At 38.6% G+C, this 24,049-nt stretch overlaps 1 protein-coding gene across 1 annotated transcript in view; it reads right to left on the bottom strand.

Moving 5' to 3' along the window:
• LOC107565265 (kin of IRRE-like protein 3) overlaps positions 1-24,049 on the bottom strand; it is a 153,646-nt gene that overhangs the window by 30,944 nt on the left and 98,653 nt on the right. Inside the window, exons 4-6 of the mRNA XM_016250486.1 lie at positions 20,173-20,330; positions 16,806-16,956; positions 6,326-6,431 (exon numbers count right to left, since the gene is read on the bottom strand). Coding sequence (XP_016105972.1) covers positions 6,326-6,431; positions 16,806-16,956; positions 20,173-20,330 — 415 coding nt within the window. The remainder of the gene's footprint in view (positions 1-6,325; positions 6,432-16,805; positions 16,957-20,172; positions 20,331-24,049) is intronic.

Here is a 24,049-nt window from a genome sequence, read left to right as displayed (position 1 = left end):
AAGTTGCTGGATATTGGCAGGAACTGGAACACGCTGTCGTATACGCCGATCCAGAGCATCCCAAACATGCTCAATGGGTGACATGTCCGATAAGTATGCTGGCCATGCAAGAACTGTGTGATAATACGGCATATTTTAGAGTGGCCTTTTATTGTGGCCAACCTAAGGCACACCTGTGCAATAATCATGCTGTCTAATCAGCATCTTGATATGCCACACCTGTGAGGTGGATGGATTATCTCGGCAAAGGAGAAGTGCTCACTAACACAGATTTAGACACATTTGTTAACAATATTTGAGAGAAATAGGCCTTTTGTGTTCATAGAAAAAGTCTTAGATCTTTGAGTTCAGCTCATGACAAATGGGGGCAAAAACAAAAGTGTTGCGTTTATAATTTTGTTCAGTGTATATATGTGTGTGTGTGGGTGTGTGTGTGTTTTCTTGTTTATTATTCATGTACTGTATCATTACACACACATTACTGTTTAAATGCTTGGGGTTGATACCATTTTTTTAAATTGTTTTGAAAGAAGGCTCTTGTGTTAACCAAACATACGATAAAAACAGTAATTTAAAATGTTAAAAAAAGTTCACAAGAAAACAGTAAAAAATTGCTCAAGAAAATTATTATAATTTTTCCATGATAATTTTTGATGAATATAAAGTTCAAAAGAACAGCATTTATTTGAAATAGAAATATTTTGTAACATGGTAAATGTTTTACTATCACTTTTGATCAACTGAATGCATCCTTGCTAAATATAAGTACTGATTCAAAATTGTACTTTTAAATGGTAGTCAACACACACACGCGCGCGCAACCAACCCTTTTATATATATATATATATATATATATGTGTGTGTGTGTGTGTGTGTGTGTGTGTGTGTGTGTGTGTGTGTATAAACCCAAAACCAATAGAAAAGAATACATGCATTGGTTGTCATGACAACAGCAAAGGCCATGTTCCTGCATCATATTTTAACTTTTGCTTTTTGAGTCTCATGCAAAGAGCATTTAAATTTTAAAATGACTTGTCAAACTAAACCTAGTTCTAGAAATGCATCTCAAGATGCATTCAGTTCCATTTCGCTGCTGTGCTTTGTCTAGTTGGTTTGGAACAGAAGACCAAGTCCTTTGTGAATGCCACCTCACTCATTCACACATCTGCTCTCACCAGCAGCTCTACATGCTCACTTCAACAGAACCAAGACTCAAACTCACACTGCCTACACGCACGCCAAGGCTCAACATTTATGTTTGCTGACCCCTAGGCCACAGCTCCAACACAAACTTTCTTCTCCACAGAGTTTCCTCTGGGTTCCTTTGGGGATGGCAGCCTCCATGTGAACTCAAACACATAAGAGAGATCCACACACAGGACAGAGCTGATGGCTATCTTAAAATATGGCAAGAAAAAAAAGAGGCCAAGAGAAATTTTCTATTCGCAGAGATGGACAGATATCCTTTTCATTCAAATGTATGAGAGTTGTAAATGTGTAAATTGATTAACCATCAAAAGCGTCTAAAATTAAGAGATTACTCTGGATCACAGCAGGTCTCATCACAGATTCAAACGAATGCCGGAAAAGGGCATATCACATCCTGTTAAGAAAATTCAATTTCATCAATTGCAATGGTGCCAATAGTCAGCGTAAGTTGTTTATGAAATTATTTTAATCCTGTATTTGGTGCTAAAATAGGAAAAGTGCTGTGAACAATTTCCATGGATCTTTGACATTTAAGTGATTAACTGTCTTACTTTAATTTAATCAAGACGGAGAGCAGTTTGAGAAATTACAGCGTCCTCCCGCCAGGGAGACACTTTCTTTGGCTCAGACGAGGACTGAATCTTGACATATTCAAAGATAAAAACATTGTGTTCTACGCAGAGCTGTGACAACTTTATCTCGGAAAGGGACATGAGAATAAAACAGTAAAGTAACCACAAATAAAACATCAGAAAAAGATGTCCAAACCTCAGCCTGAAAGACAAACTGTGCTCTCAAAGCTTCACAATACACAGATCAAATCCATGTGTTTGCTGCTTTCTTTACATAATTCAACAGCAATAGTATATACACAAACCCTAGAATAAAAAAGAATCCTCTGAAGGTGTAAGCCGATACAACACCAGTGGAAAAGAAATTGTTTGTTTTTTAAGGTGCTGCAGGAGGGCTGTCTGTGATCGGCCGCATTTCGAATTAAAACACTGGGTGGTACAAACCGTCTCCACCAAAACAAGCAATCAGCCACGTGGACGCCGATGCCCACCGATGCCAAGCCCAACAGAGTGCCTTCCATTAGACACTTCGGAGGTGACAAATGAGGATAAGACAAGACAAATCACCTACGCCAGAACAAAGCCGCCAACACTAGCGCTGACAGAAAGCCCCTGGAGGGACACAAAGCACATACTTTATTCACAGGCAGAAAAGCGACGTGTCTGATTCCATCCATTCACGCCCCACTTTTCCACTCTGAGAGTTCAAGAAAAAACAAAAACAATCGGAGCCAGATTTAAAAGACACACTCTGTCTTGCTATTTTCTATAGCAAGGTTGTGGCTACATTTTTGAGCACAGTGGCTTTTATTTAACTCTTTATGACAGCTTCACATTTCAAGGTGTTATTTTGGTGGAGAGAGGTCTAAGTTTAAGATAAACAAAAGGCAACATCCTTTGAAAAAAAAAAGCATAAATCTTTATGCGATTTCACAGTCACTGTGAATTTCACACGCACTGCTTCACATACATATATACTGCCTCACCAGGACAATGCAGTGCTTTCTCTACTGAGTCCAGCTTACTGGCATCATAAATGGCAGTTACTGTACTCTCAGCAATTTTATATATGTAGTGATGCTTAAGCAATATCATATGAACAAGATTGCTATTTCAATATTCAGACAAGCTACACAATTTATTACAAAGGTTCTATAAACAAAAAGCTAATTCAATTTACATTATTTACAAATTGTTCATTACTTTTCTATTTTTGCTCCGTAAATGAAACTAATTCCATTCAAAGCCACAACAGAACTAACCGCTGTGATCAACACACTGTTTTGAACAAATTTGAGTGAATGATTCAACGACTCATTCACTTGTTTCGTTCCTGGATGAATCAGTGTTTGGAAGAATCATTTGAGTAAATGATTCAACCACTAACTTATAAAGATGTTTCATTCCTGAATGAATCAGTGTTTGAATGAATCGTATTGATGAATGACTGAATGACTCGATGATCAATTATTGCCACCTACTGGCATAACAACACTTTATTTATTTATTTTAGAATTTTGTGTTCCCATTCAGTCAGTCACGTTCTACGTTACGTCAGTGACTGACAAATTGGGATCTGCGTTGCCCGAATCAGATCCAGAGCTGACCGCTATGCTTTCCCGGGTTGCTGAGAGTGTCGGGCTGCACTGGAGGCATCCGCCTTCTCCGAACGCTCGAGGCTGGATGATTGGTTCCGGGGGGCACAGGCCAGACGTCGGCAGCCGCCTCCGGTTCCATTCTTCCCGGAAGTGCATGAGGAACTGGCTCATACTGGCCCAGCCCCGAGCACAGTTGTGTGAACGCAGGGATATGGTGCTCAGTCACCTCAGCCGATTGGGGCTTCGGGTCAACTGGGAAAAGAGCAAACTCTCCCCGGTGCAGAGGATCTCTTTTCTCAGCATGGAGCGGGACTCGGTCAACCTCTCAGCACGTCTCTGTAGAGCGTGCGCAGTCGATGCTGAACTGCCTGGGGTCCTTCAGTGCAAGACAGCGGTTCCACTGAAACAATTTCAGAGGCTCCTGGGGCATATGGCATCCGCAGCCGCTGTCACGACACTCGAAGGTGATTGGGCTCTCGGGCGAGATCCCAATTCGTCAGTCACTGACGTAACGTCTCCGTTCCCTCCTTCAGGGAACGAGGGTTACACAAGTAACCTAGACGTTAATACTATGTAAAATAAGTGTCTATTTAATGCCAAGATATTTATATCCATATAATTTGCTATATTTAATTTCTTGTATAAAGTGGGATTCAAAAGTCTGAATCTACACTGAAAATGTGTGATTCAAAACACTGAATTTAAATGTGGAAAAAAGTTGTGGCTTACATATTTCAAATATTATTCTGCACTATTTGTAGGTTACCAATCAAATCAGGAAATGCATGACACTGATCAAGATCTCCTTTTTTACATAATTTATTTATTCTTTTATTTTAAAAACTGAGTTTTTTATTGAAATACAAGATGGTCACAAATCATGCTTGAGAACATGATCATCAGGTTCTAGACCAATATTCTGAAGTTCAAAAGTGCTGTTGTCATTAAAGCAAAAGGAGAATGCAATGCTAAGTCATTCAAGTAGGAGAAATTCATGTCCATTCTGTTCACTCAAATTTGGAATGAAAAAATAAGTGAAAATGCTACTCTTGTAGCCCACTGTATCGGCATCAGTCATTGAAAAATCCATAGGAGTCGATCACTAGTGGAGCTGTGAGTTCAAATTTCATTAGACATAAAAACTGCTCTGCGAAATTATGAAAAGCTATGAATGAAAAATACTCAGGGTCTTAAATGGCCATCATGGCCGCTGAACATAAATTATTTCTGCTAATTAATTTACAGCTTCACTAATCTCATTTTAAATGCCACAGGAGAACAGTGATGGGTTTTATTTCTGCGAGCGGCTGGACCGGACGCCTCCAATAAGAAATGTTACATTTTGTCTTACAAAAAAACAAAACAAAACAAAGTTAAATTAATTTCCATATGTATGTAAACAAAATGAACATGAATAAAATATTGGCTAGTGAAAATAATCCTTCCTCTTTCTAGTGAGGCAGCTCTAATCCTCTCAGAGGAACGGTGTAATGCCCACAGGAAATCTCCCGCAATCAGTAATGACTTTCTTCGTAATTAGTTGGGCTTCTGTGTTCCTGCAGTGTGAATTCAAATGCTGTGTTTCTCCAAGAAGCCAGTCTCCATGTGGAGAGCTTCCTCGCGCTTGATGGATGATTTCATGACATTACACTTGGCCGAGGGTTCGGTCTGTGGCACAGCACGCATCTGAAGCCTGCTGCAGTGGGTCAAGTGACAGGAGACACACAGTGTCCTCTAAGCTTTGGAGATTCTCTGTCCAGCTGGCTGAGGGCACAGGCACAGGCACAAGAGTCTTGTGTGGTGTGTGCTGGTCTGTGCTTCTTTAGACCTCTCTGGCATGAATAATGTATGGAACTCTGATGGGGCGGCAGGTGAGATAATCTCTCGCTCTACGCTGATTAAAAAAATGTTATGTGTGACACTGTCTCTCTCTATATAATGAAGACTTTCCAGTGAAATCACAAAACAAAATGTAAACAAACATGTTCCTGACCAGCAGGTTACGTCTGATACAGCAGCGGTTTTCAGGATGAAATGATCAAAAACAATTGAACATTTGAATGATTCCTTTTATAGTTACATAACTTTATTAACAAAGTAAATTTAGTTTTTACTTTGGGGCCAGTCTTTTTTTTCTGTTATCTGTTAAGTCTGTTATCAAGTAAAATGGTAAAATTATTACTACATTTAAAATAACTACTTACTAATTATATTTTAAAATGTATATATTCCTGTAACAAAGCTGAATTTTCAGCATCATTACTCCAGTCTTCAGTGTCACATGATCCTTCAGAAATCATTCTGATATGCTGATTTGCTGCTCAAGAAACATTTCTTACTGTTACCATTGTTAAAAACAGATGTGCTACTCTATATTTTCATGGAAACCATAATAGATTTTTACATGATTATTTGATGAATAGAACATTCAAATGAACATCATTTATTTAAAAGAGAAATATTTTGTAACATTATGCATGTTTTTACTGTCACTTTGAATAAAAAAAGATACAAATAAATGAAAAATAAAAAAAACTTACTGACCCCAAACCTTTGAACAGTAGTGCAAATATGTATCAAAACATATGCATTCATTTCTGGATTACAATTTAATTATTATTCATAAGCTAAGCTTTCGCCACATTGTGATGCCACAAAAAGAAAAAACAAATTAAATGACTAAATTTGCATATGAGTTTTGGGTTGTTTTAGAGCACAAGCTCTCAATGTGTCACATTGTGCCTCAGTTGCTATTTCCATTCAATCCCGTGTTTAAGCAAAAACACATTAATTTATCATGCTGCTTTGCATGCATATGTGATGAACATGTGTTTACATGTGAAATTCATGTGGTTTTTCCATGAAGGCATCAGGAGAGTGAAAGAATGAGATACTGAGAAAGAAAACCAGTTTCTGGTCTACGTGTGTGTGAGTGTGAGCTCTCACCTGTAATGAGTGACAGGGGGATTCGCTTTAGCGGCACAGTGGAACTTAACCAGGTTGCCTTCCAGAACAGGCTGTGGTTCCACAGAGAGGTTCACCAGTGGGAAATCTGGAGGAGCAGAGAGGGCCGGTCAATTTCATCTTTCCCGCAAAACAGTCATTAATAAACACTCGACAGAAAGATTAATTGCGGATTAAAGAACAAACTAAAAATACTCTAAAAAGTGGGAACGGCTTGATTATTCTTTTTCTCTGTAATGGGAGCTACTTTGCATGAAGATTAATTGGCGGTGTAACTTGCCTTCTAATTGCTGAATTAGAATTTAAACAACTTTTAAAATGAGCATGATTAAAGAGAGTTTTACGGCGAAATGAACAAATAGATTAATTACACAAATTAAACAAGCAGCGGCCAAATTCACATTAAGCAAAAGCGATATTTACCCCAGACTTTTTGTTGAGCCATTTCAGACAACAATTACATTTTATTTAGTTGAGTTTAATGCGGTGCTGGAATTCTCGTTAAAAAACTGACAGTTTCAATTAAAACAAAAGAAAGTTTGAAATATGCAGGAAATGTATAGGTTGGATCAAGGCTATCCCACTTTGCTAGAGTTTGCTTCTGTTCACTCCTTCCCAATTATACACACCCAAACCCAAACAGACAGACAGGACTGACAGCAGATAGACAGGAAGTGACAGCAGACAGACAGGTGCTGACACTCTCAGAGCTGAAGGTACTGTCTGTGAAAGCATGATCCGTGCCGTGTGTTTGTTTGGACACAGGGCATGTTGGACATTAACTAGGCCAGTGGTAGAAACATCAGCGACATACCGACAAATCACAGCGATTCCAGACAGCAGTGGTTCCTCCTGCTGTTTTTCTCCCCAAAATCCTGAAACTTTAATATGAGAAAAGCTTCTGCAATCTGCCCCAGTCCTGTCAAAGCGCAGTGGACAGATCTGTCACCTCCCACAGGTCTGAATGTGATTAGAGGCCTCTGGAAAGCCCAGACACAGCACTGGGTCTGATTTCTCATTAGCATTCTGCTCCCGTCACTCGCCCAATGTATTTGTACCTGGGACAGATGTTTCATTCATAATGCCTTATGGCGCGGGACTAGTCATTTAAAACTAACCTGCAGCTTTTTCTGCAAAACACTGAAAAGGCAAAACAGCACATATTAGAGAAACAATAACAGCGATACAGCATGAGTGGTTAGCAAATAAGAAATGGACTACTTGCACAACTTCTTCCACGTTCTACTTATTACGACTGTTCAGTGCACCAAGTAAGTTAGTCATGAGTATGCAGATTATGACTATTAAGGGCTGTCAGTTGATTAAAACGATGAATCATGTTCTCTGCTTTAACATGAATTACCTTGAACCGGCTGAAATGTTAAATAATGTGTGGATTCTGAAAAATAAATAAATGTATTTCCCCCTTAACCTCCAGAAGTCCAGTGTTCATCTTCTAATTAACAGTGTTTTTTCACATACTGGTCACTGTAAAAATATATATTTTTATTAGTAATTTCTGTGCGAAATGGTTTCCACATCTTTTTTTTTCAGTGTACCTTTTGAGTGTCCATTTATAAATTCATTTTACTGATAAACACGTTTTTGGAGTTAGGATGATTCTAAGGGCCCACTCACTTTTGGGGCCCCCAGAGATCTGTTTTATTAGTAGTAACAGTAGTAGTAGTAATGTAATAGAAATTATAAATGTATCTACCAAAGAGTTACAAATTAAACAATATTACGGCTTATTTCTGCATTTCCAGCAAAATTATCTCCCCTCATTTACTGCATGCATGGTTTCGTCCCATTTTGGAGTTAGGATGATTCTAAGGGCCCACTCACTTTTGGGGCCCCCAGAGATCTGTTTTATTAGTAGTAACAGTAGTAGTAGTAATGTAATAGAAATTATAAATGTATCTACCAAAGAGTTACAAATTAAACAATATTACGGCTTATTTCTGCATTTCCAGCAAAATTATCTCCCCTCATTTACTGCATGCATGGTTTCGTCCCATCCTATGTAGCCTAGAGTCACTGAGTGAGATCAGATGGTAAACTGTCAAATTAGAGATGTCTTCGAGCTCGAGGAGGGGCAAACAGAGCCGGACGATTTGGTCAGTCGCACTTTTAAACACATTTTAGTTTTGCTATAGAAAAAGCATGATCCGTGCCGTGTGTTTGTTTGGACACAGGGCATGTTGGACATTAACTAGGCCAGTGGTAGAAACATCAGCGACATACCGACAAATCACAGCGATTCCAGACAGCAGTGGTTCCTCCTGCTGTTTTTCTCCCCAAAATCCTGAAACTTTAATATGAGAAAAGCTTCTGCAATCTGCCCCAGTCCTGTCAAAGCGCAGTGGACAGATCTGTCACCTCCCACAGGTCTGAATGTGATTAGAGGCCTCTGGAAAGCCCAGACACAGCACTGGGTCTGATTTCTCATTAGCATTCTGCTCCCGTCACTCGCCCAATGTATTTGTACCTGGGACAGATGTTTCATTCATAATGCCTTATGGCGCGGGACTAGTCATTTAAAACTAACCTGCAGCTTTTTCTGCAAAACACTGAAAAGGCAAAACAGCACATATTAGAGAAACAATAACAGCGATACAGCATGAGTGGTTAGCAAATAAGAAATGGACTACTTGCACAACTTCTTCCACGTTCTACTTATTACGACTGTTCAGTGCACCAAGTAAGTTAGTCATGAGTATGCAGATTATGACTATTAAGGGCTGTCAGTTGATTAAAACGATGAATCATGTTCTCTGCTTTAACATGAATTACCTTGAACCGGCTGAAATGTTAAATAATGTGTGGATTCTGAAAAATAAATAAATGTATTTCCCCCTTAACCTCCAGAAGTCCAGTGTTCATCTTCTAATTAACAGTGTTTTTTCACATACTGGTCACTGTAAAAATATATATTTTTATTAGTAATTTCTGTGCGAAATGGTTTCCACATCTTTTTTTTTCAGTGTACCTTTTGAGTGTCCATTTATAAATTCATTTTACTGATAAACACGTTTTTGGAGTTAGGATGATTCTAAGGGCCCACTCACTTTTGGGGCCCCCAGAGATCTGTTTTATTAGTAGTAACAGTAGTAGTAGTAATGTAATAGAAATTATAAATGTATCTACCAAAGAGTTACAAATTAAACAATATTACGGCTTATTTCTGCATTTCCAGCAAAATTATCTCCCCTCATTTACTGCATGCATGGTTTCGTCCCATCCTATGTAGCCTAGAGTCACTGAGTGAGATCAGATGGTAAACTGTCAAATTAGAGATGTCTTTGAGTTCGAGGAGGGGCAAACAGAGCCGGACGATTTGGTCAGTCGCACTTTTAAACACATTTTAGTTTTGCTATAGAAAATCTACAAATTCATACTCTGATTACATAGAGCAGCAGCAGGAAGCGCGTGAGGTTGTCATGGCAACCAGATACACTGCACGCAAATTATTATTTAATTATTTTAAATAGCTAGGCTGGCTTGCACACTATATTGCCAAAAGTATTGGGACATCCCCTTCTAATGAACAGGTCTGACTACTTTAGTAATTTCTCATTTTTAGTAAAAAAAAAAAAAAAAAGCATATAATTCTATTCTAGGGAATTGTGTGCTTCTAATTTTATACCAATAGTTTGAACAGGATCGTTTTCTATTCTAACACAACAACACCTCTGGTGTGACTTTAAATGCAGACCATGAGCCAAAAACTCATCACCAAACACCAATGACTTGTACATACATATGGACAAATGTATTGGGACACCCCCTTCTTTAGAACAGAAAAAGGCACTTCCAAAACTGTGGCATCAAAGATGGAAACATAATTCATTTATGTAAAAATTGTATTTTCATCTTTGTTGCCACAGTTTTGGAAGTGTCTAAAATGATTATACGCATATGTACAAGTCATTGGTGTTTGGCGATGAGTTTCTTTGAGTTTTATTGAGTTTTCCCAATACTTTGGGCAATATAGTGTATGTTTGGTGCGGTAGGGGGCCCAACCTCATATTCTTTCATAGGGCCCAAAATTGCTAGCGGCGCCCCTGCCAGCAAGTGTATGATCTTGTTCAGATTTTAAAAGCTGTGTAGTATATTCCAGTCTTTACAATATAAATTAAGAATTCTGGCATAAACATGTAGTGAAACATTTTAGTCAATGACTAAATCTAACAAGCTGCGATATTTGAAAAAGAAACTACGTCACGAGGCTCAGTGCAATTAGTCCACATGAGTTTCTACGAGAAAACACCAGGTCCTCAGATGGTACAGAATCAATATTGAATTGTGGTCATTAATTTTAAATGAAGTTTGCGCTGGACTGTGGAATCACTGGGATTTAGGTAGGTGTCTAGGTTTGTATAAATCTGAAAAAGAATTGCGTGCAAATATGCATCCAAAATCTCCATGTCCTCTAAAGGTAGAGGTATGCATCTATTTTGGATGGAGGACTGAAGGGGGATGCGAGTGAGTGTTTTCTTGAGCTTGATATAGCACCTCTTGTCAGTTTCCTTTGTGTGGAGTGAATGGGTTCACCCGACAGGAGCTCACGAGAGGCCTCCAGACGCGGCTCCATGTGCACATGTGGTCGTTAATTATTCCTAACAAACAGCATTGTTTCAAACCTACTCTTATTTACAAGGCAATTACTTTGAGAAGCGGAGAGCCGCTCTCCTGGGTGCTAATTCTTAAACGAACTGGTACGCCGAGGCCCACGAGTTAATGGTGCGAAAGATCTTCATGCCACGTTTGAGCAAAGGGTCAGACGGCATTATCGGCGGCACTTGCTGTGAAGAATATTAGCCGCCTTTACGATAAAGCCAAATCTCTTTTGAGTCGTAAGAGGGAGGAAAACCGAAATGGGATAAAGTGAGGTGTGGATGCAGATTGATGTGGGCTGTGAGCTTTGAGAACGCTTTTATGAAATATGAAACGTGTTGTTTAATGGGGAAGTTTTAATTACTGAATGTGGTTGAGAGGCACTGATGACCTTTAAAGAGGGAACATGTGAATGGAAGAAGGAGAGTGCTGCAGATGTGAAAGTCAACACGTTGCAGATTAATTTGTTTATCTAGACTATGGAGATTGGTTGAGTCCAGAGACCCTTATCAAAATGGTGTTGTGAGGAGAGGAACCACCAAGAAACTTCTAAAAATGTCCATTATTCACCATCATCGTAATTTTTTTTTTAATGTTCGCTTCCATGGAAATAATCAATGGAATCTAGAATAGAAGTCTCGAAGGGTGTCAGACTCATTACGATAAGAACCCTTAACCATGACACACTGGAAGACCATCTGCTCAAGGCCAAACTGATTAAAGAAAAGTACAGAGAAAGAAATGGTGTCCCTGCTGAACAGACTGGCTAAAACCACTCTGAATTTACTAAATGGACCTGGTTGGTTTATTCTGGTTTGATGCTGGTACAGCTGGCTTCATGAAGATTTAGTCCACCTAAAACCTGAGAGCATTTCTGGTACTTGAAAGGACTTTTAGCTTTCAGTGAATGATTAGAAATTCCACAAAATTAATAAATTATGTACACTGTCTGAACTCATATCATGAATCATATTACTACCATTGATGTGTTAAATTACAATTGTCTCAATTGGCATTTTATAAAATATAACTAAATCTAAATGACACATTTCTCACTCTTAATTTCTTTGGTCATTTTTTAGTTAGCTTCCATTTTTGCCTTGTGTTAGGCCAGTTCAACAGGCCAGTGCTTTCACAGCCAAGAGCTTATATATGATTAGAAGCAAATGTTTTCTGTCTGGTATGAAGACAAGGGCCAGAGTATAGCAGAAATGTGAAAAGCAACACGCTTATTTAGGTCACCAGTGACTCATGTACCCACAGATCAGTGCTGCTTATTAGCGGTACACTTTAGGTGGAACGCAAAAACTTCAGACGAAATGAAATCTAAACATTCTCCCATTCCGCTGATTAACTCTTTCACGTTGCTGTATTAGATCAGGTCAGTGCAATTTAAATCTGTTGTTGTGCAATTACCTACAGAGAAGGATAAATGGAAAAAACAGCATGCGATATTTAATGAAAGTGTTTTCAGTAAATAATCTCTGTGAACAGTGGAAAACATATTTTGCCAGCTCTTCTAACTCTGCCACAAAACACATTTCCTTTATGGCACCTCACTCAACAGCTGTCTTTTATAAATATTGATGACATGAAGTATCAGGAAAGTGCCCCTGGCACCGGTTGGAGCTCCCCATGGGCCGTCTTGGCCCAAAGGTTCTAGCACCTCTCTGCTCTCAGTCATCACTTATTTACCCAGCACATGTTCTTCCAGTGCGTGGCCTACAGCGGGGTCTCCACTTCACTGAACTGCTTCCTTGTGTTAGACCTGCCAAATCTCAAATGCCAGAGTGCACAGGCTCAGGTTAGATATGGCGTAAATGATTCAAATAAAGATGGCTAAAGGGAAGTTCGAGCCCTATGAATTGTGAGCTAAATTAATCTTTTTAAAAGTGACGTGGCATGTGGCCAAGTATGGTGACCCATACTTGGAATTAGTGCTCTGCATTTAACCCATCCAAAGTGCACACACACAGCAGTGAACACACACACACCATGAACACACACCCGGAGCAGTGGGCAGCCATTTATGCTGCGGTGCCCGGGGGGCAGTTGGGGTTTCGGTGCCTTGCTCAAGGGCACCTCAGTCGTGGTATTGAAGGTGGGAGAGAGCGCTGTACATTCACTCCCCCCACCTACAAACCCGCAACCTTTGAGTTACGAGTCCGACTCTCTAACCATTAGGCCACGACTTCCCCAATCTTGGAATTGGGGAATCTTGGCAGCAACAGTTAGCTTATTTGTGGCAATTTCACTGACTTTGACATTAGGGTTGGGCGATGTCTACCAAATTGGCATCGGACAATGTCTACAGTGAAACATCGTGATGGACGATGACATCAGGGGGCGTGGTTAGGAGGTGTGCCCGAAGCGTGAATCTGTATGCAGAAAGGCATGGAAAACAAATAACGCATTCTATGGAGTCACTAAAGGGACATGGTTAGCCATTTGCTAGCGGTTAGTGCTGGGTATCATTCAAAAATGTTCGATATCGATACCAATACCTTGACTTCGATACTGGTTCCTGAACGATCCTTTTTTCGATACCAATTTTATGAAATCAATTTTAACAAGACTATATTATCTAAAAAAAAAAACCTTTGGTTTTATTTTTCAGCTTGTTGATGTTTATACAAACTCAAACACTCCTCTCCTGAGCCACTGCACAAAGGAACAAAATGTAACCAACACAATAAATCAGTGCAAATAAAGCTCAACTAGTCTTCAGTTTACACATCTGTTAGGCTACATTTACACTAGTGCGTGTTCCGTTTTAAACCGCATAGCTCAGACAGAATCATGATTTCTATTTATTTTCCACTGATTTACTGATAAGCATTAGCAGCTTCCAGTGCTGTCTGCTTGTGTTCTCTCTTCCATGATCGCTGCTCTGACTCAGAGTCAGAGGTAATAACATATTTAATTTCAGCAACATTACATGGCCAAAACACACATTAGACGGCAATCAGCAGTTATTACAAACACTCGATGGTGGTTTAAAGTGAGTTTTGAGTAAAAGCGGAACATAAATCTTATTTATTGTCTTATGTAGTATGATGCTACAGTTTGCATGCATGATCATCTCTGAGTGTAACCGGTGTAAACTAGTAGGTGTGTTCGACTTGACGCGGACTGACTGTGCAGACCGATCGGTGTATCACAGTACCACGAGAGCTAAAGAGAGCAGACTGCTCCGTGCGCTTTCGAATCGCTCTCGCGGATGTCAAACACTGATCGATCTGCGCCGCACCTCTTCTAGTCGAACACACCGGCTAGTGCTGCAGGCTTATTGGCTCACTGATGCAGATGAGATTAACCCCTTAGGTATCGAAATTTGATACCGAACGACGAGACGTTTTTCGAAACTCGATGGTATCAAGGCATTTCGGTCGATGCCTAAAAAGTATCGAACTCGATACCCAGACCTACTAGCGGTAAACTGTTAAGTTACAGTACATGAAAATTCACTTACCACATACACAGAGTAAGGAGAGATGACTGATCGGACAATGGCGAATGATTTGCAGATACTGAGCACCACTGACAAATATCTAATCTTGTAAAATGTGTGGTAAGTACTGCCGCTCCGTAGTATAGAGTCTGTGTGATCGCGAATCTTGAAAGTGAAAGTAAAATGAGAGCGTGCATTTGAAAGCTGTTTCAATACCCTGTATATTAGTAGCGGCTCTCTGATGGCCGCAATTTAAATACAGTATAATTACCCAATGATATAATTGCTAGAGAAAGTATTGAAATATTTTTTTTTATCCTCCCATCTCGTAGGCTATTTATTCCCTTTAGGGGTTCTGTAGTACACTTAATTTCCTTTCCGAACACGGAATTGGGATGCGGCGGATTGCGGGGGGTTTGGGGGGTGGGAGGGGGTTGTGGAGACAGATCACGATGCCGGCTCAACATCGTGATGTCTGTCAGTCATCGGCGATGGACGATGGCATCGTCTATCGGCCCAACCCTATTTGACACATACTACCGGTCAAAAGTGTTGAATAATTAAGATTTTATAATATTTTTAAAAGATGTTAAATAAGTTTCTTATGCTTTAGGCTGAATTTATTTAAATTCAGTAGAAACTGTAATATTGTGAAATATTATTACAATTTAAAATAACTTTGAATACGTTTTAAAATATAATTCAGCAAAGCTGAATTTTCAGCAGACATTGTCACATGAACATGTCACATATGAATAAGAAATCATTCGAATATGCTGATTTGGTGTTCAATTGTTAATAATTTGTCTTATTATTATAAATGTTGACAAGAGTTTTTGCTGAAAGTTTATGCTTTGATGAATAAAGTTCAATAGAACAACATTTCTTTGAAGCAAAAATGTTTTGTAACATTATAAATGTCTTTACTGACACTTCTGATCTATTTAATTCATCCTTGCTTAATTAAATCATTATTTTTTTCATACTTACCCAAAACTTTTGAATGGTAGTATATCATTGTTTTCACAAAAATAATAAGCAACAAAAACAGTTTTCAACACCGTTAATAATAAGAAATGTTTTATGAGCAGCAAATCCACATATCAGAATGATTTCTGAAGGATCATGTGGCACTGAAGACTGGAGTAATGATGCTGAAAATTCAGCTTTGCCATCATCGGTATAAATCAAATTTTAATATATATTAAAATAGAAAATTATTATTTTAAATTGGAACAATATTTCAAAATATTCCTGTTTCTACTGTATTTTTTTAAATAAAATATATGAAGCCTTGGTGAACATAAGAGACAAAACATTAATATTACTAATATTAATTTATTACAAAAATATTAATTATTCCAAACTTTTGACAGGTAGTGTAGGAGAGCACATATAATCTGAAACCGGGCTGGTTTGACGCTCTCCAAACATGATTAATTAAACAAAGGTTTTCATTGGCCCTTACAGTGGCGACATCGTCAAAACTGACCAATCAGGAGTGCCTGTGCAATACAGGGAGGAAAGAAGCTTACAGTAAATCTCTTCTATTGTTTTGCATGACAAAACGATTTGGGTCAAGTCTGGAGGAGCAAAAAAAAACACAAAAGTTTTCCGTTTCACGCTTTCAATTCAAAATTTGAGCTCCATTGTGTTGAGGTGCATTCCTTCTGGGCAATAAAACAGACTTTACAGACGTGAAGAAAGGAGATGTCAAAACTTGTGGATCTTTCAATATTATATATTTTCTGCTTTATTAGTCAGACTTTCAACACTTGAGAGAGCTGAAAGAACGCCTTTGTTCCCTATGCATACATTGTCAGAAATATTTCATCAAAAGCTAATCTTCGCGCTGAATTAGTTCAGGCCTTTCATTTTAGCGCTTTCAGATACACTTTTGACAGCGAAGTTTATGACTGCTATAAATAAAAATAAACGAAACGCCTGTATACAGAAGAAGGATCTGGTCGTGTTCAATTCTTCCGACATTTAAAATCTAACAATTAGCACTTATGTCCACAATAACCGGCTAAAAGCTTAGAAACGTCACTGTATGCTGCGTACAGGGAAACTGTCACTTTCACAATTGCTTCTCCAAGACAAAAAACAAGGAAAAACAAAAATTGTGTCAAGCCTTGTGTGTCTGTGGAGCGAAGTACGACATGTGCTCAGACATCAGATCGCATGCATACACAACGGATGTTTGGATAAAGAAAATAGGACAGCACATAGCGGATTTTCACATGTGAATAATTTATCCACACAGACAGGAAAACACAAGAAACGCTCAGAACAGAATGCAGGTCTCAGGATTTGGAAGAGGAAAGTCAGCTTGAGCGTGTCTGCCACTAAATGTGTTTGAACAGAAGCTCAGTCGCTGAAAGATTCACTCACGTTGGATGTCGATGGTGACTGTGGCCTCCTTGCCATTGGGTGCCGCTTTGTTGGAAGCACGGCAGGTGATCTGTTGGCCGCTCTCGATGTTCAAGGCAGAGATGTGGAGCGTGCTGACCGTGCTTTCCCTTCTGCCATCTCGCAACAGTGTCTGCGTGAAAACACAACCATCATAAGCGTTAAAGTGTCATTGGGCAGCATTTTACAGATGGTCAATGATATTCACAGAAAACAAAAAGTATAAAAAACAAGCTAAACAATTCAAGATGGTTTATCCTTGGGCTTCCTCTTGAGTGTAGGTCAAAAACAGATTGCAGACTCGCAATCAGCTCCTCTCTGTTGGAAGTCTCAGAACAAACCATCAACCCAACAACCCTTGAATCTCGAGTACCAAATGAACATGAAATGTTTGTTCTGTTATCAGACTAGCTCTGTGCTGAAATCTGTATTGAGGCATCTTTCACTGGAAGTTACACACTTCATATGTCAGTCACAAAGCAGCTTATTCACGGCGATATTACTTGCACTTCTGCGCTCTGGTATTCAAGCTATTGTAGAGAACCGTGTTTATTGAGGAAAGATTATTAAAAAATCGGTACAGATATTTGAAGGATATTGACTTCATCTAAAACACCCATCAGCCTCGCAGCTATAACAGATTCTCTCGCAGAATTAATCAAATAACGCAATAAAAAGTGTTCAGAGTTGGGCTCGATTCCTGGAGAAAAATTAAAAATTAAAATCTCTTGTGCTTTTATCATCTGACATTTTTCTAAAAGGTAATTGTGTTATGATGAGGCTCTCCAATCATTAGACATTCAGTTATAAATTAAATTTTTAAGCACAAAATCAAGTTAAACTTTTTAAGGATTTTTCACAGATTTTTGAGAGATGAGACAGAGCATTCCCACACTTTTACCTGCCACTCGGTGTGAAAACAACAACATTTCCACTTTGAAACAGATCAGAGATGATCGCTTCAGTGTTCTTTATACTTTCAACTGCTGTTCATTTTCATCAGTATTATAAAATGACATCAACCACCTGTCCTCAGACAATAAATCGATGTTCATGTAGATCAAAATATATATTAAAATATAAATAAATACATAAATATGAGACCATTTCCAATTGTGATAATAATAAAATGCTTCTTGAACACCAAATTAGCATATTTAAATGATTTCTGAAGGATCACGTGACACTGACAATTGGAAAATGTTGTTTTGTCACCACAGAAATGAATTACATTTTAAAATACATTAAAACAGAAAATATTTATTTTTAATTGTAATAATATTTCCCAATGTTACTAATTTTGCTGAACTTTTTCCAAATATATTTTTAAAAATGTTTGAACAGGACTGTAAATAAATAAATAAATACATACATACTGTACATACATAAATCAATCAATCAATCAGTCAAGGGAATTTTAGATGATTTCCACTTATTTGATGTACATCCAATAGCAACATTAAAATAATAACACAGCTAATGCACACACATCGGATGAGTGTGTGATTAAATGCATTATGGTTATTTTGTCAGCGCTGTTGATTTTCTGTCTGACTGTGGTGACAATTCAATAGATGAAGCTGAAAATCAGTGTGAAACCATCCTGTGATCTTAATTCATCCTTAATCGTGTTGACACACTGAGTTGTGGCAAGGAAAAACACACATTTACTGTGAAAACGGAAGAAGCAGGAGGTTGAACCAGCACCTCTGAACATGTTTAACAGATTAATCCAAAGTAATTCCTCTGTACATTTTTCCATTTTTTTTCGTTCAGTTCTGCAGGCTGTTTTGTCCCATCACTCAAGAATCAGCAGTTTATAAGACTTGTTTTCATTAAAACAACATCTAATATCCAGTTTACACTGGCATGACTTTTGAGACGTGAATAGCTTTGTTTTTATCCGTCTCATGGAGGCACTTGATTTCAGAACGATTTAAAAGAGTCTCCCAAGTGTAGAACAGATTTGAAAGCAGTACTTCTGTTGAGGGAGAAAAAAAAGAGTTAACCTGTCTAGCTTGCTTGTGTCTAAATTAGGTCTGGTTAATTAATAAAGGGACTCTCTCCAGTGGGTGCTGAGGGGTTCAGCTTACTCAAAATGAGCAGATTACGGTCTCCAATCATAGTACGAGCGGCCCTTTAAACACATTTCCTGCTCTCTCAATTTTCTCCCTAAAGCTGACAAACTGAGCAAATTGCTGAGGAACACTTTCATAATGGAGTGCTGGAATGTCTTTCCATTATGACATATTTAAAGCACTGCATTACAGCTTCACTTTGCCCCAAGGATTAAATTAAAAATTAGTCCTCACTTGTCATTAATTTGACAGAGCCGAGCGTTTCGAGGACACGCATTCAGGCGGAGTGCAGGATTTCATGAGAGACTCTTTTTTTGTCATGTGAAAGAGGGGTAATATTGAGAATATAAACTGTAGGCAAAAAAATACTGTCAAACATATAGGCTGTGTGTCTCCAAACCCATGCATTAATTCACCCAGACAGCATTTTTGGGTGTCATAGAAGCGCTTGAACGTTCAAATTTAATTGTTTTTAGACAGCATTCTTGGGGAACGTATGCATGTTTAAACACTCAAATTTGTATTCTTGGTCCTATAGGTACATTCAAGTCATGGTTCAATCATCGTGTTTTAATGTCGAATGAATCGTGTTATTTTATGATAGAAAACATTTAAAACATCATTTTTGGGCATCATAGACTCGATCGTTCACTTTGAAATGAATATTCAAAACAGCATTTTGGGCATGATAGATCATTCAATTTGAAATGAAACACTCAAGACGGCTTTTGTGAAATGTTTGAACTCACAAATCTTTTGATCATTTGATCATTCAATCTGAAATGAAACAGTGTTTTTGAGCATCAGTGCATGTTTGAATTAAATCAAAACTTTTGAGACAGCTTTTTTGGGCATCGCATGAACATTTTGAACTGAGCCCAAACATTTGAAGGAGCTTTTTGGGCATCATATGCACGTTTGAATTGAATCAAAATGTTTCAGGCATCTTTTTGGGCATCACATGCACATTTGAACTGAATCAAAATGTTTGAGAAAGATTTTTTTGGGTGTTACAGAAGTATTCATAATGGAACATTTGTTTATTCAATTAGAAACCAAACACTCAATACAGCATCTGAAATGTTCAAAACGGGTTAGTTATTATTTTTATTATGTTACGGTATTATTTTTGGACATAATAGCTGGATGTGAATTTGCATTCAATTGAACACATTTATGATACCTAAAAATTATTTTTAGACTGGTTCCATCACATTTCAGGATTGCATTCTGTTGTTACAATAACCGCCAGCAGCAGGGATCTGCCATACCTTGGTGTACGCGGCACCATTCAGCACCTCTCCATTACGGATCCAGATGATGGAGGCAGCTGGTTTGGCATTGTCAGCGTGGCAGGTAAGGTTTAGCGAGTCGCCTGCACGCAAGCTCACCACAGGTGCTCCGATTATCACAGGGTCATCAGGAGGAACTGGAAAAAAAGATCAGAGAGAAGTTTATCCTCATGTTTCACAAACAATGGCACATAGTGAAATAGAGAGAGGGAGAGAAATGGAAGGATGAGTTAAAAAGCTGATTGCAGTTCTCTTTTTACACAGCTCTGATCAGCCTGCTTCTCACTCAGCACTCAGCTCATTAGGGAGCATATCTGGGGCAAGTCTAAATCAAAGGCAACAAGCAGCTGCTACATCCTGAGCACTCCAGAGAGAGCACTGGAAAAAGAGAGAGGGCAGTAAGACGTGAGAAGAGGAGGGACTATTTGAAGATGCCAGCACGGGCCAACTGGGGGGGATGGTTGTTGTTGGGGGACGTCCCAGAGATGCTGACTTCATTAAGAGAGAAGCTGAGACCCCATTACTCATATCTTACTGATTAGACTTCTGCCAGCTTTTACTCTCGCCAAGATTTTTGGCCAATCAGACGGCACATACAAGTTTGAGCAACCGGGTACTTCAAGATGGCATGGTAACAGTGAAGTTTAGGATGCAAAGGGGACATTTTGACCATGTTTCTTCATGAAAAGAAAATCTCAGAAGGAGGACGCCGGATATCTTCTCGTCAGATCTCTCTGTGTAGCACATCAGACCATGGAGATTTGGCCCTCACGCTATGCGACGATCACAGAGTCCTGTGTGATTTGTTAGCTGGTGTTTCTTCCCTGAAACCAATCAAGTCTCCCTCTGGCTTGAAAAAAAAAAAACATGATTCTCAGAACAAATTAATAGTTTTTCCCTTCTGTCTCCGTGTATAAAAGCCACAGCCACATCTAGTTGTCAGCATGGTTTTGAGAGAGAGAAAAATAGAGAGAGTGGGAGAGATTAGAGAAAGTGAGAGATAAAGAAGGAATGAGGAAAAATGAAAAGTTGAAAACTGATTCGGTCTGTCATGATGGAAAAGTAAATCTGTTTAACTGTGCGCAGCCACACAGGCAGCTCAAATATTATAAATAGGTATCAAAATTATGTAAACAAAAATTATATACAGTATATAATATAAATACATTTCTGTTTAAACTTCAGTAAGATTTTTTTTTTAAATAATAAAAATCTTTTATTCAGCAAGGATGCAATAAATTGACCAAACGTGACCAAAAGTAAAGACATTATATGTCACATATGATGTTACAAAAGATTTCTATTCATTAAAGAATCCTCAAAAAAAATTCATAGTTTCCACAAAAATATTTTCAACATTATATAATAATAAATGTTTCCTGAGAACCAAATCAGCTTATTAGAATGATTTCTGAAGGATCATGTGACATTGAAGACTGGAGTAATGATGCTGAAAATTCAGCTTTGCCATCACAGAAATGTTTATTTCAAATAGAAAAGTTTTTTAATTGTAATAATTATCAAATTATAATAATACTTAACAATATTGCAGTTTTACAGTAGTGTATACAGACAGCTCAGCCAGGTTTCACTGAAGCACAGTGCAGCAGAGTTTGAAAAGTCCTTGTTGGTGCGGGTGAGGAGAAGAAGTTCATCCGTTTTGTTAGGAAGGGAACGGACATTCGCGAGATGAATGCTTGGGAGTGCAGTCCGAAAGCCGCGTGCGCGGAGCTTCACCAGGGCGCCGGTGCGATAGATAGATAGATAGATAGATAGATAGATAGATAGATAGATAGATCGATATGCACATGAGTAACAGTAACAGTGGTTCTTGTTTTACCACTAAAACAGTCATAGAAAACTGGAATGAGATCCCTTTGCTGCATTTAAATTAGCGTCAGATAATTCAAAGTACTTCCATCTACTCAGAATCCACTCTCATTTCCAGGAGCAATTAAAGTCAGTGTCATATTCCTTTCCCCATCTGGACATCAAAGCCATCCTTAACGGCATGTTTTAACGCTTAAGTGCTTTGCCTGTTTAGAACAAACTCATTCGTTTTTTCCCCCAAGTGATACAAACATAGCTTACATCTGCATGCTGGGATTGTTTTCCGGGACTGATAGACCAGAGGCTAAGTGTATGCAAATGAGCACAATAGTTAAGTCAATCAGTCTGTCTGCTCAAGTTTCAGTTATTGATGGGGTTGAATTAGAGAGCAAGAGAGAAAGAAAGCTGGCACTACAGTCCAACATTCAAGTCCCAGAATTCCAGAAAGCTAAGTGCCAATATATTATGGCCAATTCCAAGCACCTTAGGATGGCATCCCGTGACTCTCCATGTGGCAAAGATCCCAGATGGTTCAAGTTCTCCTTGCGAGTGCCAGAGACTGGCGTAACCATGTTAAACCTTTTTGTGACCGCCATGTTTGCAAATATGCCCTGGTGCGACGTTTCCAAGCCGGTGCCTTAATACAGCCAATCATCTTCTTTGTGTTGAGCTGGTCAACACGATGGATTAATCAGCCCACCGTAATTGCTGTTCAGAGTGGGGAGAAAATCTCACACAGAGCCTAACGAACAGCCAGGACTGAATTACTTCTGTCTCTACCCTCTTGATACACTGGGCCCTTGAGACACCTCGAGTCATTCAGCATGTGGAAGGAGAAAAATGGAGCAATTTCATTTTGGAAACAAGAGAGAAGGGGCATTCTGGGAAATGTGACCTATTTTATAATGTACCTGGATTTGGTCTTACATCTGGAGATGTCTCTCTCTCCCTTTCTCTCGCAGGAATTGGTAGCACGGTGGATTAATCACTTTCATCCTGAGTTCAGTTGTTGTACCACACAGCGGCACACAGCCTTTAGCAATTATCCCTCCTTTTTTGTTTTTATTTTTTTTCAGGTGTATTAACTAAAAATACTCACGGAGGTTCACGAGAAAAGCCCTTTAAACAGGAGCAGATGTGATCTTGTTACCAGGACACAAACATGTATTTGAATAAAAGCATTTGAAGTGAAATATTCCTCTGTGTTGTTTGAAACCGTGGTCTTGTTGATCATATAATGATGGTGTGGTGTTTCACCTTTTGAAAGTTCCTGCTGAAGGCCAGTTTGTTAACAAAGAGGGCAGTTAGTTTCAAATGAACTGCAGGAAATCCAATTAAAATCGGATAAACAAGGTGAAATAACATTTTAAAAAGTTTAAATGTTAACACAAGGGCAGAGAACGTTAAATCCAGGACTATTTTTAACATAATTAGTTGAAACTGCATTTCATTAACTATTAACCAATCTTGAACTGCACGTTCAACAACATTATCATTGTAGTCTTATTGTCACTTTTGTGCAATAATGTTGATTAAACAGCACAATGGCCAAACGGCCTTGCGGCACTGAACTGATCTGCTTGTTGTGTAATAGAAATCATTGTCTTACATCCTCCCATCAGCTTATCAAAGTGAAAGCATCCAACCGACCTTGGGCCTGTTTTTCAATTGCGAACAGTTCGCTCTGTTCGAGGGAAACAGCCTCAAGTGAGACTTTTAAGATACACTGTTTTGTTTGTTCACAAACATCTGTAGAAGAAAAGTTCCCCAGGTCTCCATAGATGCTGATCTGTTTCTTTTAATACTGAAAGATCTGGCCTATGCATCAGATAATTGACTATCATTAAGATTTTCTTAATTTCAGTTAACACTAGTATTGTCATTTCACATGAATATGTCTTAATTATTATATAAAGACAGGCTGTCATGTATTGAAGTTAAATCTATTGAGGAGGCGAGGAATATTAAAAGTTCAATTATGCTTTATGTTCAGCATGTTTGTTCTTTGGTTATGACATGAATAGTG

Source organism: Sinocyclocheilus grahami, unplaced genomic scaffold, assembly GCF_001515645.1.
Source record: "Sinocyclocheilus grahami isolate Dianchi unplaced genomic scaffold, SAMN03320097.WGS_v1.1 scaffold991.1, whole genome shotgun sequence".
Taxonomy (NCBI): Eukaryota; Metazoa; Chordata; class Actinopteri; order Cypriniformes; family Cyprinidae; genus Sinocyclocheilus; species Sinocyclocheilus grahami.
Note: the sequence above shows the minus strand (reverse complement) of the source record. Positions and strands in the feature narration are given on the sequence as shown.